General features: G+C 49.5%; 1 protein-coding gene across 2 annotated transcripts in view; it reads left to right on the top strand.

Annotated features, from left to right (window-relative positions):
* LOC146782916 (UDP-GlcNAc:betaGal beta-1,3-N-acetylglucosaminyltransferase 7-like) overlaps positions 1-20,204 on the top strand; it is a 73,770-nt gene that overhangs the window by 1,723 nt on the left and 51,843 nt on the right. For both annotated transcript variants that reach the window (XM_085636701.1, XM_085636700.1), the window contains exon 2: positions 17,451-18,068. In XM_085636701.1, coding sequence (XP_085492827.1) covers positions 17,468-18,068 — 601 coding nt within the window. In that variant the 5' untranslated portion in view covers positions 17,451-17,467. The remainder of the gene's footprint in view (positions 1-17,450; positions 18,069-20,204) is intronic.

The raw sequence follows: 20,204 nt of genomic DNA, 5'->3' as shown, positions 1-20,204 counted from the left end.
TGTGAGGCCCTATCAGCAAGCTATCGCCAAACTTCGTGAGATTATTGCTGGGTTTCCAGCGATAATCTGACGTTTGGCAGTTAGCGCTAGGATTTTTATCGCTTTTGAGATAAGTGTTGCTAATAGCACGCTATCTCAGCGATAAAAATCCACGTTAGCCGGCGATAATTATCCTAGCGCTAAGTGCGCTTAGCGATAATTATCGCCGGTTGTTGCTGATATGCCCCTAAATGTTTATGACCATGGTTAAGGTTCTATGGAGCATATTATCAAGCACAGCGTTAAAATTATCGCCGCTTTAGCAGCAGAAAACTGCATCTAAAGCGGCGATTATGGGCTTGATAATATGCCCTGGAGAATTTCAATAGAAGCCCATGTTGACACCAGAACATGGGCTTCTATGGGAATTCTCAATAATTTTAACGCCGTTTCTTGATAATATGCCCCTTTGTATTTATTGACAATCCTTCCGGTATTTCATTTTTGTTCCTTTATTAGTATATATTTATTTTTGCTACATGAAGAAATGAAGTGGCAGCTAGTAATTGTACACTTATTTTAGTGGGTTGCATTGTAGACTGTGTGTCACTGTCCTTAATGGGAAAACCGCCACTGTTAAAGTGCATGCTTATTTTCGGTTTTTAGGCCTGGTGTTAGCCAAGGCCTTCTGATACTGCTCAATTTATACCTTTAATATACATACTTATCGATGCTATCTGCCAGCCCTCTTTGTCTATTAGTCTCTTGTTGTGTCATTGACATTTTTCTTTCTGCCAATAGTGCCATACAGACACGCTATAAATTACAACCGCCCTGAGCAGGACCAGAGGGTCTTCGCTTTCATACTCGGACATGTGAGTTTTCATAGCAGGCCTCGCTGAGGGCAGTGCCCCCCTAGCAGCTGGTCGACCCCTCTCGGAAGGCTGCCTGTGTGGGTATCTTTAGCTCCCTCCGGGGCACGCACAATGGTGCCTCTGTGGCTGCTTCAAGGGCGTGGGTGCACTTTTATTTTTTGGGCAGAACTCCCAGGAGCAGCATCTGGTAGGGAGGCTGCTAGTGCCTGCTGTGGCGGAAGAAGCGGGTGGTGCCCTGCAAGCAGGGCTAATTCGGGCACGGTATCCCTGCCTTCTGAGGGTGTGGGCGGGCCCTGGGGTGCGGAACCCCACGCCCTAAGGGGGAGCAGACGCCTGCTTGCTGGAGGGAGCGTAGTCTAGGCGGCGTGAGCAGCGCGTGAACAGGGGCTGTGGGAAGCAGCAGTCCTCAAAACCTACCCTACCCCGACCCCAGATCCACTCTCAGGGGGGCGGGTGCCGAGGGAAGCCAGCGTGCGTCACTTCTAGGGCCGCTCCACGGCAGCAGCATCATACTACTAGTTGTTGACTTTCCCTGAACAGGTGCATTCTGGGAGATGTAGTCTCTGATTCCATTGGCTGACCCAACGCGTCTCTTGTTATTCTCTGTTCCCCCATTAAAGGGTGAGTACACGCCGGAGCATCACGTAAGGTTCACTGTTTGGACAGATCGTCGCCTGGTCCATCCGAGCCATCTGCAACCGACCCCCGACCCCCCTCAACAAGGTTCAACAATCACCGGGGCGCTAGGGTGCTGAGGGCAGCTGGGGGCTCCGACCTGAAGAATGCGATCAAGGAGAGGGGCGTGGTGGAGGCTGACTGAGGTAGTAAAGGAATGAGGCAAAGGAAGCAGGAGGCACAGGTCTGCAGGAATGCCGCTGACCGCGGCACCCGCAGGGGGCCAATAGAGCGGTCGGCGCTCTAGTGTCGTCTGGGCACCAGAGCCCCTCCCCGCCCCCCCTTGAGGGCAGGGACTCCGGTGAGTCCCCCCTCTTCCTCCCTGGGCGTGATGCGATGGGCGTCACTTCCGGGGGCATCGTAACCTGAGGGGAGGCTATATAGCCCTCCCCACCATGAGGTCGACCTCTTTGCCACGCTCTGGTCGTTCCCTTGGTCGGGTCGCGGAGCTCTTGATGCGGTGAGTCCTTAGCAACCCCCCCTCCCCCCTTCTCTTACTGGATGAGTGTGACCAACACCCGGTCATCGCCACGGTTGGGTGCCTGCATGGAGGGAGAGGGGGCAACGCTCCCTGTATGGATCTCCCCCCGCAGGGGCATGTATCTCAGCTAGAGGGGCGTTTAAGGCAGATTTGGTTAGTGGTTGGCCCTCCCGCACGGAGGCCGCATGACCTGTGGTGACCTGCGCCTGCCGTCCAGCCCATGTTGGGTAGCAATGGGTGCCGGCAGGCTCGGCGGCATGAGGTGGCACCTTCGTTTTGGGTCGGGTATATGGGGTGTCAGCTGTTCCCCGGTATGCAGGCTGTGTGTTTTCATTTGTATAAGGGTTGATGGCTGTTCGATCGCTGGGGTAGAGGCAACGTACCGTGCTTGCTGTCACATGTTCAGGTGCTTTGAACGGCCCTGGTTATACTTGGGTGCTGTTCCGCTATACAGACGGCTGCCGCACGTGAGGTAGCTGGCTGCGTCCGTGTTCCTAGGTGCTACATTGTAATTGGCTGACTCCAAACGGTTATATAGCGCAGACTCCCGTATCGGGGTTCTTGGCGCGATACAGTCGATGGTGTTAGGACACGCAGACCGGTGGATGTCTTAATGTATAACATCCCTCCTCCCCCACACCCCAACTCGTTCAAACCGCGCCTGGCTTTGTGGTGGGATGTCAATAGTTGAACCTCGATTGTAGTATAGAGTGCCGTCGCAATTGTGTTGTTAATAATGACCACGGTTAGGCAACCACTGTGGTGTGTAGGTTGTATACCTTACAGTCGTCGCGTCGTCGAATTAGGCGGTGAGTGCGGTCCTGGAGAGGCCGGGGGGTCTTTGTCGGGGCCAGCCAGCCACCCCCCCCTTTTGTTGTTGTCCGGGGGTTGAGGGTACCTGGATTACCCGGGTCAGATTGTATGCCAGAGCTGCATGTACTCGGGCCTGTGCGGTCTGAAGTGAATTAGTTGGGCTTGGCTGTGCCCATGATATCCTGGGGGCCTTCCTTTCAACCTCTGACCTCATGCGGACTGAAAGGCATTGGGCTGCGGGAGGCCTGACCGGAAAATTGGTACTCTCACAGTAGCGCGCCTGGTGTTTGATGGGTCGTCTCCGTCGTCTTCAGTCCACTTCAGTAAGAAAGATGTGAATGACTTTGACACTGGCTCGTTTTCAAATAACCAGAGGTTTTAAATAGGCCTGGGCAAAAATTTCGTTCCGTTCGCGGAAATTGCGATAATTTGACATTTTTGCGTTCCGCGGAGAGCGCGAAAATGTCAAAAATTCCGGTTTCCGCAGCTTGGCGATAATTTGTTTCTTGCTCGCGCTGTAAAATGATACATTCTCGCGCGCGCGCGATCGCCTTACCTGAATCCCTGCGTTCGCCGACAAGTTTTCTTGATCCGGTCGCGTTCTCCATGAGATGTTGTATTGTTTTTAGCCATTTGCGCTGTCTCGCGACAGTTCGCGCCCGCAGTGACGTCATGCGTCGCGCGATCACGTCTTTCTTCTCGCGATCATGCACCGCGAGAACAACTCAAAACAAGATGGCCGCGCCCGCAAGCAACCACATGGGTAAGTTGGCGACCCGCAACCATGCAGATAATCTCGCGAACATGCCGGAAAAAAACTTCCGCATCTTTGCGATATTTCTGCTTGTTTGCGATAATTTTAAACATTCTCGCGATAATTTGCGAAGGTTAATTCCGCAAATTCCGCCCACCCCTAGTTTTAAATGGGCTTTGGTAAATCATAAGTAAGACAATCTCTTTTAGTCTGCAATAGATCACCCTAAAGGGTGGCACAGAATTATTGGCCTGGGGAGATTTATGGGTGTTCCAGTGCGGAATGTGGAAAGCCATGGGCCCCCGGGGCCGTTGGAATACTTGAGCACACACCCCACCTTCTAGTACAGAGAATTGAAGTGACTAATGTGTCCCGTTGCGGAGAAGAGATCTTTCAATTCATGCTTGTCTACAGAAGATTTCATGTTAAATATTCATGCAGTAAATGTTGGTGTGTTCTAGTGTTCAATATCGCTAGTCAGCAAGGACCGGGCGTTGACTCCCCCCCCCCCCCCCCCCCCCCCCACGTCCCAATACAGAGATTTGGGTCCAATAGATCTGTGGATGGAGCACCTGCTGCAGTGTCCTCTCCAAAACATTTGCAAGGTGCTCCCTAGGTGCTCGGGAGCTGGGGGACAAGTGCCCACCCCACCTCGCAGTTACAGGGGGGGCCCGGTGCCACGCGACAGAACGTTTAGGGGTAAGGGGCCCACCGCCCACGTGGCCGCAGGTGGGGGGCGCTACAGCGTGCAAACACATTGCGACACAGATAAGGTTCACGGATAGCATGTCGGACCAGCTCCTCGCCGGGTGAGGAGAATGTTTAGAAATCGTGGTAAAGAGAGTTTACAAAGGAGCTCTTATACCACTGATCGTTTATGTAGATTCCTGGTGCAGTGAGGTGTTTAGGCCACTGGATGGCACTGTCCCTCGGTTTTGCGCTTGTTCTCGCCTCGTCAGAGTCTTGGCATTACCACTTAATCGGTTTTCCTCCTGCATTTTATCAAGAGGCGTACCTTGGGCCTAGAATCAAGTGGTAGTTGTAGGAAGAAGGGTATGGATAGTTAATCTGGTTTGGCAGATTTAATGTATACAGTTAAGGTGATAGCACAGCAACACTGGTTCATTAAAATACAAGAGTCACCAGTGGATGTAGCTTGGTGCAGTGGCAGTATCACAGCCGCTGAGGTCTCCCTAGACGGGGGCTGTGTCCTTAAGCTGCTCTCCCGAACCTCCCACGAATCTCTAGGAGTTTTTGGTAGAGGATTGTGCTGGGTTACTGACTTTGCTGGTAGGGTAACCGAGGGCCGCCGGCAGCATAGCTCGGGCTTGCTGTTTTTGGCCGGGTTGGGCAAAATGGGGCCCACCTCTCGTGGGAAGTGCAACTGCAGGTGGTTGTTGGCAGCACTCAGTGGGTATGGTCGATGCATTTATGATCGCAAGCGCTTTCTTTCTGGGGTCAGACTCTGGTGCAAACGCTGTGTGTGCCTGTTTATGCACAAAGCCCTGGTTAAACCGTAAGCAGTTACACTACGCTCCCAACTGAAGGGGCCAGTGGTGAACAACCTTGGTGTGTGGGGCAGCAGATGGGGTGGTCACTAGGTGATCGCTGCCCGCATCCGAAAAAAGTGTTTGCACGGGAAGTGCGACTCTGCCCCTCTTAATTCGGTAATCCTGTCTGTGCATAAGTCGTGGTACAATGTAGGGGGTGCTCATGTAAGCCACTCCGATACCTTCAGCTCAGGTATGTACTAGATCGAACTGTGAAGAGTCAACCAATAGCACTTCGAATTTTTAGTAAAAGGGAATGTTAAACAAGCAGGCATGTGAAGATTTACTAGTGTCACTGAAATGTTTTTAGCTAGGTGAGCACAGGTCGGGATCTGTCTCTTTTCCTCATTTATTTGTTACTTTCAGATACCTCCCAGCCGGTGGTTCAGGGTACGAACTGAGTGGTAGCAACCAGACGCAGAGGGAAGCCGGGTCCTTAGTAGGCCATTAGCCAGTGAGGGTGCTGTGACTTCTCAGCCCTAGATTCCGCACAGGCCACTAAACTTTGCGTAGGGTGGGCTGCACCAGTAGTAGCGAGCGTTGCGCAGTTCCATGGACGACCATGCTTTCATTTGCAGTGGACATAAGGATAGTTGTGCTGAATAGGTGATTTAACAGGCACTCTTGTATTCCGTTTCAATACCTCTGCGTGGCTCCATCGAGCCAAGCCAAGGTCACATGACTGCAGACGATGTGAAGGCAGATAAAGATAGCACCGTTTTGAGAGGTTCCCTCTTATAGCTAAGAGCCTTCGCACTGCATGGAACTGTTACAGCAGACAGTGGCTTAATGGTAAGGTATCTGACTCTGAACCTGTTGGTTACATGTTCAAATCCAGGTGTTTCCATGGTTTTGATATGCCCCTGTTTAAGTCACTTGGCATTCTGTTAATGATTAGCGAGTTTCAGAGTGAAGGGACAGATTGTCTAGTATCTGATACGTTAGGGGTTTTGTAGTATTTGTCTCGGAGGCAATGACAGAAGCCTCAGAATACCAGCTGGCTGCACACTAAGCTTAGCACTAAATGCCAGTGCACCTGTCAGCCATGCCAGATTGCATTGACCGCACAACCAGGAGGTTGCCTGTGGGGCACTGTGCTGCAGGAGGACTGAGACTGAGGTAACACAGGCCTTGTGTGAGACAACTGTTGCCCATATAGAGTGGTCTCACCGGCTGGGCGGGCCTACCATCGTAGTGATGGCTTAAGAAGCGAGGAATGCTTGGTGCTTGGTCCTCTCGCATTGGTAGGCAAATTCTTGGGTGGGCTTAGCTTGGCGTGCCACCTTGCAGTGGTTTCACTGACCCTGGTGATATTGGCTGGCGCAGCACTTGGTCATCAGTCTGTACCCTCGTACTGGGGAGCATCCAGGGAAGGGGGAACATTAGGGCTTAGTCACCCTAGAATGATATCCACAAACTGGCACATGGTGCGTTAGTGTTGGTGTCGCACAGAAGTGTGGGGTGTCTCGTGGGGCACACTCACTGCCTGTGATAATGGTGTGGGATAATTATTGTTTTACTATAGGAAACTGATCTTATACCCAGGTTCTCTCTGCCTTTACCACCGGTTACCAGCACAATGGTGGGAAAGTATAATTTTACACTGACTCTGGAAGTGACAATGCAAAGAGGCGCTGCGAAATGATGAGTCTGCATTGGGCAATTGGCTACGAGGGCCTTTTATGAGGAACACCTGCTGGCACCATTTAGAAACAGGTACCATGTACACTGGGTGGGCGTTCCTCTGCAACCAAGGGTAGGTTTCTGGTCGCTTCAGTTTAGACATATTCACCCGCGCGTTAGCCAGGGCAGCAGGCGGGTTGTGGTAGTTGACATATAACAAGTTTGCGGCAGTGCATAAATGTTTGGTAAATACTGTGTTAGAGCCAAATGGCGACAGGGTTTAGAGACCAGTGGGCATTCCCCATAGTCAGGAAAGGGCAGGTATTTGCACATAACTTTCTTCTCTGGTACCACAGACTTGGCTGCCCACCTGGGTTAGTCTTCTGCGGGCCAGAACCGGACAATAGAAGGGGAATCCTTTGAGACTTGGGTCCCTAGCACATTGATAGTCAAGCGCTGGGGTAGATGTAACATGAAAGGCATGGTCACTACTTGGGTTGCCCCCAAGTTCTGGGGTTGAACTGGGTTGGAGTATTAAGTCTTCAGTCCTTAGGTAGCATCCAGCAACCCTTCAATCCAAGTACGGGCAGTGAGGGATAGATAAGTATCAGCGAGGGGGTAACATACACTGGCCATTCAGCGACCCCGTGCCCCGGGGGCATGCGCGCTTCACAAATACACAGAGCTGCAACCAGAAGGGTGCCAAGTGTCTAAAGAAAGTAAAGAGGTTTAAGATATGTGTGTTTCTGACGTACAGCTAGTTTGAGCCAGTCCCATTCAGATGCAATAAGGGGCACAGAGTCCAACTGATTTGCATTTGTCCATGTCTGAAATGGGGGGGGGCGGAGAGAGCTAAAGTATGATGATGGATTAAACCCAGATCAATTGACTGGGGGTGAGTGATTGCCATGTCAACACTCCGTCCAACATCCCCTTTGGCAAAGCTTTGTTCGCCCTAAGTAGGCAGGGTATGCCCAGACGTGGGTCCCTTGCTCACTTTGCCACTGGTTTCAAGATAGCCGGCTGATGAGGGTTAGGAACCCGAAACTGGCGGAGGAGGCTTGTTTCTGGTCCAGGGAAGACAGGGCTTCACAGTTCGAGCTGGACTGCTCCCATGAGGCACAGGGTCAGACTGATTTGCGTATGGACATGTCTGAACTGGGGTGGTGGAGTGAGCTAAAGAAGGATGATGGTTTAAACCCAGATCAGTTGACGGGGGTGAGTGTTTGATGTGCTCAAACGCTCCGTCCAACCCCCCCTTTGGTATCGCTCAGTCCCATTTAGAGGTACACCCGGGTGAAAGTGGTGTGCTCCTTCTGGGCGCATGACCTAGGCGGTGCTTGGCAACTCCCACATCAAATATTAGGCACCATACTACAGACAGTGCACCCTGTATCGAATCAGACAGATTCTCTAAGTGGGTATGCCTAGGGGGCTTCACCAGAGGGAGCTGAGCGGGTGAAATTCCCATAAAGAATAAGGGATGCAGGGCAAGTGCTGGAGGGCAGCCTTGCTCATTGTCTCATACGCATAGTATGGACATTCCTGTGCACCTTGATTTAGCAAGTATAGGGACTGGGACAAGGTTAAGTATATCCTTCTCGCCCTAATAGCCTAAGTATGCAAGCGGGGGTATGAGCGGTCTCCTGACAAGTGAGCTGCTGTCCCAGAGATGGGAGACACATGTGTTCAGATGCACACGGTGCTAGAAGGGGGGCAGCTAGTGTGATCAGAAATAGGTGGGGCATTGTGAGCCAGGGTGTCTGAAACATCGTGGTGTGAATACTTCACAGGCCACAAGGGCCTTCTTGTTTCATCAGACTCTAGCTGATCCAAGTTAGCGTCACGGGCGTACTGCTTAAATCAGACAGATTCTCTAGTAGACTAGGGGGTTCCACCACAGTAGGAACTGAACGGGCAAAATTCCCATAAGGAATAAGAGATACATGGCGAGGGCAGGAGGGCCCCTTGCCCATTGTGACACACTTCTAGCTATGAACACTCCTATGCGTCACGATTTAGCAAGCATAGGGACTGTTCAAAGGTTAAGTATACTCCTCCTCACCAGAATAGCCAAAGTAGGCAGGCGGGTGGGGGAGTGGTCACCCAGCAAGTGGGCTGCTGTCCCATGGATGGAGCACGCTGGTGTTCAGGCACACACGCTTCTAGAAGGACGCCAGCTAGGTGAGATTAGCAAATAGATGGGGCAATGTGAGCCTTGGTGTCTGCATTCCTCCCGCTCAGAGTTGGCTCGGGGCGAGGCATGTGATGCAGTGGATCTTTCCCGCATGGGGGTGAATAGTTCTTTGCACAACTTCTCAGGCCAAAAGGGCATCATGTTTCATCAGACACTAGCTGACCCAGGCTAACGTCAAGGGCTCTTGTGATATAGATGGGCTCATCTATAACCAGTAGGGATGGTTCTCTTTCATCTAGATTAGCAGGAGGTTCTAGACAGGAGAGGTTGCGGGTAAGACTATAGCTGTTTTGGTGGGGGGCTCTGGCGGCGACGGCGCCCGCCTCCAGAGCTGTGGCGGAGTTATAGGGCGATCTGGAAGCAAATGGGTACTGAAGGGTACCTCTGCGCGGCACCATGGTGGGTGCCAGAGCCAAATCCTAGGAGCCTCATGGGAGGTTCCTGGAAAACCGTGTCGGCGCCCCGCTAGTCCTTTGGGTGGTTGTGGTCCTGAACAACCGGGGGGTTTGCTATGCGACGCTCCGCCCTGGAAGGGGCGTGAGTAAGAAGTTACCAACGATCACGTGATCCTGTAAGAGCATCACTGGTAGGGCAGCAGTGGCTGGGTTCGCTCCAGTGCTGCCCGGCTCATCAGGCGGGCAGGCGGCCCAGTTGGTTGCCTGCCCTTGGATCGCCCGTAAGATAACCCACCATTACATAACGGTGTATGTAATAAACCTGCGGCATTTGTACCCAATCTAACAAACTGTGTTGTGTGTTTATTATTGGGAAAAGTATATATGGTGGGAGGGGCGTACAGTGGATGCCAATGACGATACTATGCCGCTGACCGCGGCACCCGCAGGGGGCCAATAGAGCGGTCGGCGCTCTAGTGTCGTCTGGGCACCAGAGCCCCTCCCCGCCCCCCTTGGGGGCAGGGACTCCGGTGAGTCCCCCCTCTTCCTCCCTGGGCGTGACGCGATGGGCGTCACTTCCGGGGGCATCGTGTCCTGAGGGGAGGCTATATAGCCCTCCCCCACCATGAGGTCGACCTCTTTACCACGCTCGCCGCATCCCTCCCTTCCGCTTACCCGGCGTGGTGGTGGCAGGTGAGGGGGGGCAGAGAGTATTGTAATGTTTTCCTTTTTCGTTGGAGGCGGAGATACAGGGCGATCTGGAAGCAAATGGGTACAGAAGGGTACCTCTGCGCGGCACCATGGTGGGTGCCAGAGCCAAATATTAGGAGCCTCATGGGAGGTTCCTGGAAAACCGTGTCGGTGCTCTGCTAGTCCTTTGGGCAGTTGTGGGCCTGAACAACCGGGGGTTTGCTATGCGACGCTCCGCCCTGGAAGGGGCGTGAGTAAGAAGTTACCAACGGTCACGTGATCCTGTAAGAAAATCACTGGTAGGGCAGCAGAGGCGGGGTTCGCTCCAGTGCTGCCCAGCTCATCAGGCGGGCAGGCGGCCCAGTAGGTTGCCTGCCCCTGGATCGCCTGTAAGATAACCCACCATTACATAACGGTGTATGTAATAAACCTGCGGCATTTGTACCCAATCTAACAAACTGTGTTGTGTGTTTATTATTGGGAAATGTATATATGGTGGGAGGGGCGTACAGTGGATGCCAATGACGATACTAAGAGGACATAGGAGGTGCTAGGTGCCGTGAGGAAGACACGGATGGCGCTACAGTGCTGTGACACAGGAATGAGGCGCTATAGATTAGTGGGAAGGAAGGAGAGAGCACTAGTCTGTGGCAAGGAACACTAGGATACCCTGGGGTGTGGTTAGGGACGAGAGATGTTAATCTTTCCAGTGATTTTAAATCGGTCGTGCACAAAGGAGAAAAGGCGTGTATGCAGTGAGCAAAGGTGCATGATAAGGGAGCCATGGCACGTGCGCAAGGACATATATGTATGTGCATTGCGAAATGCAGATACCCAGATAGCACGAGCACTGGTACATGTAAAGTGTGCACTACGATTTGCATAGCAAGCAGTGGCACAAGTTCAGGGAGAGATTGCACAATGCATAGACATACGCGTATGGGTGCAATTTTACTTGTACTACAGGTGGTGGCACTAGTACAGGAATAGATGGCACAGTACAGAAGCACAAGCGTAAAATAGTACTAGCACTGCAAGCGATGGCACTAGTACAGATAGAAATGGCACAGTGCAGGGGCGCAAGTGTAAGGGTGCAATAGTGCTTGCACTGCAAGCGATGGCACTGGTAGAGGGAGAGCTGGCACAGTGCAGAGGCACAAGTATAAGGGTGCAATAGTGCTTGCACTGCAAGCGATGGCACTGGTACAGGGAGAGATGGCACAGTGCAGAGGCACAAGTGTAAGGGATCAATAGTACTAGCACTGCAAGCGATGGCACTAGTACAGATAGAGATGGCACAGTGCAGAGGCACAAGTGTAAGGGTGCAATAGTACTTGCACTGCAAGCGATGGCACTGGGACAGGGAGAGATGGCACAGTGCAGAGGCACAAGTGTAAGGGTGCAATAGTACTTGCTCCCCAGGCAGACGCTGTTTATTTTTCCATCGCGCTTTCACTTTAAAGTGAAAGCGAGATGCAAAAATAAACACGCGGCGCCATGTGCCGAAATCCCTTGTCCTCCCCGTGACCCCGTGCACCTCTGAGCTCTGTGCCTGCTTCACAGCTGTTGTGAAGACTTTTCTTATCTGCTTGTTAAATAAACAAGCAGATAAGAAAAGTCTTCACGACAGCCGTGAGTCAGGCGAGGCAGTCCGGTAAAAAGCCAAAGGGAGGCAAGGAAAAACCCTCCTTTCCAATGAGAAGCCAGCGTTTATCATAAACGCTGAGGCTACCCAGTGGAAATGCGGGGCGGTGCTCGAGTACCGTTCTCGAAACCGACTCCTTTATTATCGCTCTCGCAGGCGAGAAGCGCATACGCGGTCAACGCCAGCCAAGATCTAAAAGGGAGGCAATGAAAAACCCTCCTTTCCAATGGGAAGCCAGCGTTTACCATAACCGTTGACGCTACCCAATGGAAATGAGGGGTGGGGCTCGAGTCCCCTTCTCGAAACTGACTCCTTTAGTATAGCTCTCGCAGGCGAGGAGCGCATGCACGCTCAACGCCAGCCGAGACCTAAAAATGAGGCTTTATTTATCACTAACTGAGGCATTATATCTTGTTTTCCTTTTTTCCTTAGTAACACCATTACGCACAATTCTGTAACCAGTGCATATCTTTTCAGTAGTTGAGATTACTTACTACTGTAGCCGGATGAGTGCCCCTGAGGACTGCGAGAGTGAAGGATTAACCAGCTACATATACATAACTTTTGATGTAGAAATACAGGATTGCAGAGCTGGGTAGATCTCTATGGAAATGTACTATATTTCATAATAACCAGACAGCTAGGGCTGGGCAGAGTCGGTCACGTGGCAGACTCTGCCCAGCCCTGCCGTCCTCGGACTTCACATCTGTACGATTACAGGCGTAATGCATCACGACTTCAGGAGTAAGATGCCTGCAGGCATTGTAGATGCTAGGAGACTGGACCTTGGTTTGAGATAAAGGCAGTAAACCCAATGCGCTCTCTTCTTTCATACTGGGACATTTTTACAACCATGCAGTCTGAGGCCACTCCCTCCTAGATTTACCGCTGTCTGAAAGCGTAAGGATATACCCAGTGCTTTAAATGGGCAGGTACTGTCCGGTACTCCGTGCCTGCGCTTCTGTAATTTTAAAGGGAGAGTGCCTGCACTTCTCAGCACTGCTACAATAATTTAATAGGAGAAGTACCAGTCATTCTCAGTACTGCTGTCATACATTCAGTAGGAGAGTGTCTGCACTTCTCAACACTTCTGCCACACATTTAATGAGAGAGTACCTGCACTTCTCAGCACTGCTGCAATACATTTATTAGGAGAGTACCTGCACTTCTTAGCACTGCTGCAATACATTCAATAGGAGAGTGCTGGCACTTCTCTGCACTGCTGCAAAACATTCAATAGAGTGCCGGCACTTCTCAGCACTGCTGCAATACATTCAATAGGAGAGTGCCGGCACAATATTGAATGTATTGCAGCAGTGTAGAGAAGTGCCGGCACTCTCCTATTGAATGTATTGCAGCAGTGCTAAGAAGTGCAGGTACTCTCCTAACAAATGTATTGCAGCAGTGCTGAGAAGTGCAGGTACTCTCTCATTAAATGTGTGGCAGAAGTGTTGAGAAGTGCAGACACTGCTGCAATACATTCAATAGAGTGCCGGCACTTCTTAGCACTGCCTCAATACATTCAATAGGAGAGTACCTGCACTTCTGCAACACATTTAATGGGAGAGTACCTGCACTTCTCAGCACTGCTGCAATTCTTTTAATGGAAGAGTGCCAGCACTTCTCACAAGCAAACATGTTCCCTAAATAGTGAGTAGCTGCCATTTTATTTTTAGGTTTAATGCACTGAATACGTCACATTCAGTGCACATTCGAAATACAAAGATACTTATAATAAGCCATTATTATAAGCAGATTGTCTGTCACCTCCCCCTTTTATGGTCACTCTTTCCATAAACCGAGAAAATGTCAATGAGGTAATATATTTTTTGCGTTTTTCACTTGTTCTTGCGCAGGGCAATTACTTGCAGCATTTTTGGACGTGGTCAAGGAGTTACACGTGTCAGTTGCAAAAGGCTTCTTCTTTTAGTTTTGAGTGCCAAAGCCGAGGCTGTCTGCACTCCTGCAGCGGCCTTATCTGAAGGAAGAGGGAAGGTCGTGGCGTGGCGTGCAAAACAATGGATTTAACCAAGATCTGGGATTGGGGGTGAAGGTTTGAGTAGTAATTTTTAGGTCTCAGCCTGGCGAATGCAGCACATGCGCTGCCCTCGCCATGCAGAGTGCTTCTTGGAATCAATACGGATTCCGATGCCGTGTCTCAGCTCCGCCTGCAGTTTTAATTTGTGCGCGTCGTTTGGCACCGGAGGCATTTCAATCCCTCCTGATTGCCACCCTGTCCCCTTTTGACCCCGCCCACCGGGATTGGATCTTTTACTGGCGGAAGTACACACACTCCTTTAATTATTAGCTACGCACTTTTTTCCCCACATGCTCTCTCCTAAACTTGCAAACTCGTGTTTTGATTTGTTGAAGCAGCGCGGCCGCTCTTTATATTGTGTTGTTTTAAAGCGCTGTGGTTTTAAGGCATGCTTTATGTTATTTTGTCTTGTTGGAGAATGGCGCTGTACATTTGCTGGCTCGCCGAATCAGTTAAAACCAACTTAAGAAGTATGTAGTGACCTCAATCAGAAGCTTGTTTTTCCTCCCGTATATATGGCAAGCACAAATAATCCTCCCGGACGACCATTTTCTTTGTCACTTCAACTTTAAATTTTATTTTTCAAGCACACCGTTCCTGATGTGCAAGTTGGTTCCATTGACCATCACTTACTCATATTACTGTCACACATGTGATACGGTATCATGCCACTGGGAGTGAGAGTCGGTCGCCGGATTCGGTAATTGTTCCGTGCTCCTCGGGTTTACGCTAAACTGCTGTCACGTACAATCTCGCTTTCTGGACTCGGATGCTGACATCTCGTTAGATCTTCCAGCCTATATTTAGACCACAAGGAGCGAGCGAGCGCCTGACAGCCTACTCCCTCACTGCAGAGACCGTTCCCATATCTTGGTTTGATACAAACCACGACAGAAAGTCTTTCTCGGGCCCACTCTGGGCTAACTTCATCGCACACCAAAATCTTAAGGGTGCACTAAACCATCCTTACAGGAAGGCCGCCCGGCCACCACTATTTCCCATTTCCCATTTTTAATTTTAATGTCTACAGTTTTAAACAATGACATTTTCACGAGATTCGTAAGCACTTCTCTAAAGAAAGCACTCACGCAAACTACCATTTCCACGACCTTCGCATACATTTTTATAAAGAAAACACTCACGGAGACAGGATGCATTAGCAGTTACAATCTCTCGGACAACATTTGATTTTCAAGTTTAGTTTTGCACTCCCTACCTTTCTTCCCCAACTCGCAGCACTTTTTGTTTGTGTTCTTTGTGCCTACGGGTTAGATCGCCATAAGTCACTGTACACCTGTACAATCTCTTACTGTTAATTATAGGGTAAGGACCATATTAGACTTTTCACTCCCGTTCCTTCCGCAGACTACAAGACGCTTTTGGTAAGTTCCGTCCACCCTTACACAGTTTTAATTGTTTTTCCCATGGCACTTTTTGTCAACCGACATAGTCTGTAACAGAATGACGGTGACTCTAACCATGCACAATATTAACTGACTAAGCACTGCTTTTCCCTATCTCTGGGACAATCCAAGTTCACTAAATCAGATCTTACGTATGAATACCCTCAGGAGCAGGGCTTTAAGTGGGATAAAAAACTAGGGGGGCCTCTCAAAGGGGCGTGGCCAATGGAATTAAGGGCCTGGCTTAAAACACATCAGCCTAAACTAACAATTGCCTCTGCATACTTTGCTTGTAAACAGAAGAACTTTCTCTGAGCCCGATTCATTAATGCTGTATTCGGATGCTCGGTGTCGTCTACCTGCAAAAACGACACCTCCCTGGCAGGGCTGGGCATTCCTCAAACGGTGCCCGGGCGAAATTACATTTGGCACACCTCCTGACCCTTCCCCCTCAATCTTTCTCTATGTACCCCCTCGCATTGGTGATCCTAGTGGGGGGGGGCTTTGGTTTGCTCTCTGGTCTCATGCTGTGGCTGAATACCTTAAACCAGTGAGCAGCCTTTTTACACACACGTCACAACTCAATTTAACCACCTATTCAGTTACTAAACTGGAGGTGAGAGTCCATGGGAGGGCAGTTGGAGAAAGATAATCGGATGGCCTGGGCCCAGCTCGCCCATGCCAACAGCTGTCCCTGCTTGCTGGTCAGTTAATCCGGATAGGCCATCTTTTAAAATTGAATATGCAATTTACCAGAGTTTTAAAACCACCACTTGGCCCCATTTGCTGTAGTTGTAGGACAGAGAAAGGGGGTTAGACTGTGGGCGTTACCTGTAGTCCAGTAGGGCAGTTCCATTGCAAATTTTACGATCACCAACATAGGTTGAAAGTAATGAATTATAAAGATCAAAATTGGTAGGAACATACTTAAAAAAACAAGCATTGAAAATGCAATAGGCCTCGCCTTTCATTAAGTTAAAGTTATTTGCTTTGCTATACAATACCATTAGCACAGCAAATGGCTTTAACTTAATCCAAGGCGAGACCTATTGCATTTCCAATGCTTGTTTTATTTATTGGAATGACAATTCAGAGTGCGATTCTTTGAGGTTTGTTGCACTTACAATAGGCAGGGCCTCATACTTCAGGGAACAAGAGGACAGAATGGACAATTATCAACAGAGTTAGTATCATTTCACTGGAACAGTACCAGTACTTCCAATGAGAGGAGCTGTACTTCAGTGGCCCTTGGGAAAGTACCAGTACTTCCAATGAGAGGAGCTGTACTTCAGTGGACGCTTGGGAAAGTAGCAGTACTTCCAATGAGAGGAGCTGTACTTCAGTGGCCCTTGGGACCGTAACAGTACCTCCAATGAGAGGAGCTGTACTTCAGTGGCCTTTGGGACAGTACCAGGACTTCCAATGAGAGGAGCTGTACTTCAGTGGCCCTTGGGACAGTACCAGGACTTCCAATGAGAGGAGCTGTACTTCAGTGGCCCTTCGGACAGTACCAGGACTTCCAATGAGAGGAGCTGTACTTCAGTGCCCCGGTACCACTCCTGCCCTGCGTCACTGCTGTACATTGAATGGGCGCTGCTTGTCTCCCTGACGGGCATCCCCAGTTCATAAACAATATCTGCATTTCTCTGCAGTTTGTCCTCTCATCATGATGTCAGTTTGTCCGTTCATGGGGCGCTACCTCCCGCTCAGCCGGTGCTTGGAAAACCGAGTCCCCAAGCGCTACACAAGCCCTCATCTTCTCTGTCAGTCAGTTCCCGTACCTGCTAGGACTCCAAACTTTAGAACTCCTAAATGCCTTCTGTGAATACTGAAAGTCTTAAAATTAGGATTTTTCTCAGTTTAGTAGTAGTAAAGTTTGGACTCCTAACTTTAGGACTCCTAAATGCCTTCTGTGAATACCTAAAGTCGTAAAGTTAGGATTTTTCTCAGTTTAGGAGTAGTTAAGTTAGGAGTCCTAACTTTACTACTCCTAAACTGAGAAAAATCCTAATTTTAAGACTTTCGGTATTCACAGAAGGCATTTAGGAGTCCTAGAGTTAGGACTCCTAACTTCTGTGAATACCGAAATGAGTAAGTGCCTTCTGTGAATACCGAAATGAGTAAGTGCCTTCTGTGAATACCAAAATGAGTAAGTGCCTTCTGTGAATACCAAACTGGTAGTAAGTTTAGGATTTTGTCTTAAGTTAGTTCTGTGAATCGGGCCCAACATGTGCATTGTTATGTAGCAGGGAAGGAAATGGCCGTTAATAAAGATTTGTTGCCAACATGTCCATACGTATGTATGTCATCGTCTCCATTTCCTTCCACCCAGGTGAATAACGAAGAGCAATGAGGCTGCCGAGGGGGGCCCTGCAAAGATGCAGTATCTTGTTGATGGTGTGCATCTCCCTGCTGCTCTGTGCTCTGCTGTACAGTATGCAGGAAGGCAGAACCTGGTCCTCAGAGAAAACATATTTTTTCATCGTACCTGAGTCTCAAGATCTTCCTGGTCACTCCTCCCTGAAAATGTCTGATGGGATGTTCGTCTACCATCTCAACCTGCACCAGCACCAATCAGAATTCCCTTACATGCAGCATTACCAGTGCCGACTGCAGCAGGAAAGGCTGAACTTTTGCCAGGTGGCACAGAATAAGTCTCTCCTCCTGCTGGCCACCAAATCCCACCCAGAAGCGTTCCGGAGGCGAGTTGCTCTGCGCCAGACTTGGGCCAGAGATGAGCAGCTCTCTGACTTTGTGGTCAAGCATGTCTTTCTCATGGCACAGTCCCCGGATCAGACACAGATGCAGCAGGTGGCAGAGGAGAATGCTGCACATAAGGACATCCTTCTGTGGGACTTTGCTGAAAGCCTTCACAACTTGTCGCTGAAGGAGCGCTGCTTCATTGAGTGGCTGCACTACAACTGCAAGGAGGCGGATTTTATCTTCAAAGGTACGTCTGATGATGTTTGTGAATTGGACGTGGAGTTGTGGTGAGGTTGTTACATTAGTAGTGAGCCTCCAGGGCCTCCCTTGACTCACTGATGGTCATTAGCAAATGAATGACCTGATCCAGCTGTCTACACTCACTCCTTAAACTTCCTTCAACAAATACAGAAGCCACCGTTTCAGTATCATCCACGAGAGGAGATGATAGCTCAGAGCCTAAACTGCAGCAGTGGAGGTACAGAATATTGAGGCATTAGAAGACCGTAGAATTGTAACTATATCTAAGTAAGGATAGTTTTACTAGACTTACTCAGACATAGTCTAACTTCACGTCTATGGGCCTGATTACAAGTTCCGTAGGATATAATAGAATTGTAATATGGCGGAAGAGATATCCATCACGTTTGTGACGGAGTAATCCTGTCCACCAAGATCGTAATCAGGCCCTTAGTTCTTTGGTGTTATACATATTGTCAAGGTATGTAGTTGTGGAATTAAACATAGTACATCTATTCTTACCTATATATTCTGAACTTCTTGATAATTTGGACCTCAATATTTTGACTACGATATTCTGGTAACTCAATATTCCCTAATCGATATTCATGGCTACAGTCGTTGCAGCCATACTGCAAATGATGCCCTTCTGTTTGCATTCTTCAAGTCACCCATTAGACATCACAGTAATGGATTATGAAGGGCTCCAGGGGAAGGGGTGAGAGGATCTCTGGTGCCCATGTTGGATCATCCCACTGCCTCTAAATTGGCGCCCCTGACTGCCAATGTTAGGGTTGAGTGGCAAGAATGACTGGCTGATCCCAACATGTGCCTCACAGCTTGGCGATAGAGGCAAAGGCGGGGTTTCCACACTAGGACTCCTGGAACCCTCCTCTCCCCCCCCCCACCTGTTATTGTAGCAGTAAAACACATTGACTGCAAACACATCTTTTGAAAAGCACAAGCTCCAAATCATAGACTACAAAGATGGTGAAACTATAAATCTGGTGCATGTGTGTGGGAGAATTAGTTTGTCTGAGGAGGCAGTACCTAAATTAAAAACACAAGGCCAGGGTGTTTGTGAACATTTTCTGTAGGCCAAAAAACACAAACATCTACTCCATGAACTTGGGCATGGAGGGGGTGCGTGCAGGTGTCAAAGAAATTTCAGTCACATACTTGGCACAGCCAGGTGTATGAAGGGACAAAGTGCACCTACTCTTAGGCAAGATGGGGTGGAAAACAAATACACCCGCCATCAATGACCAAAGATCTCATTCATTCTTTGGCAAGGGTGGAGGGACTGGCACTAGGTACCCCCTTGTCCTTCGGTAAAGCATGCAAAGGGAAAAATAACTCACATTCACTCATAGTTAATGCATAGGGAGCATACACACCTTAGGCAGGTGTGTTTAAATGGAACAAAACCCCAATATTTCCTCCATCCTTTGGAAATTAGGCACAGGTAAATTCAACTGCTTTCCTTCTCAAATGCAGGGGGCTAACAAAGCACACCCCTTTTGGCCAAGGTGGATTGGGCATGGCTTGGTTGCTCTTGAGCACGACAAGATGACGTACATAACTCCCTGACCCTGGTCAATGTGGGGGTAACTAAACACAAACCTGCCCTTGTCAAGCATGACAGTGATCATGAGGGAAGGACAGTAGGGGCCCCATGAATATAAATTTCTGTTTGAGAGTTCCTAATTGCGAATGTTTGTGATTTGCTGTTAGGAATCACAAACAGCTATGTACAACAGTGTGTTTCACTCTGTTATCGATTCCCAGTTGGGTAACAAGTTACCTACCTCATTATTCTATAAGGAAGGTAGCAATTTGTGACCCATTGGGAATCGCTAAAACACAGGGACGTTGGCCCGCTGGCAACAGAAAACCACCATGTTTGTGTTTGCCTTTAAATAAAACAATGTTTTTTTTTTAATGTAGCTAGTTTTATGGGGCACTTCTCCGGGTCCCTTCACACCATCTTCTGTTAGACCCTGAGGCACATCATCTCATATGGGACAGTCCCCCTGGTCACATCACAACATCTCTTATGGGCTAATCCTCCTGGTCACATCACACAGGTCAAGTGGTGGATCCTGGGGCAAACCATCTTATATTCAACAGTTTTCCGGGCCAC

The sequence above is a fragment of the Triturus cristatus genome, chromosome 12, assembly GCF_964204655.1.
Source record: "Triturus cristatus chromosome 12, aTriCri1.1, whole genome shotgun sequence".
Lineage (NCBI taxonomy): Eukaryota > Metazoa > Chordata > Amphibia > Caudata > Salamandridae > Triturus > Triturus cristatus.
The sequence above is the reverse complement of the archived record's forward strand: the minus strand, read 5'-3'. Positions and strand labels throughout refer to the sequence as shown.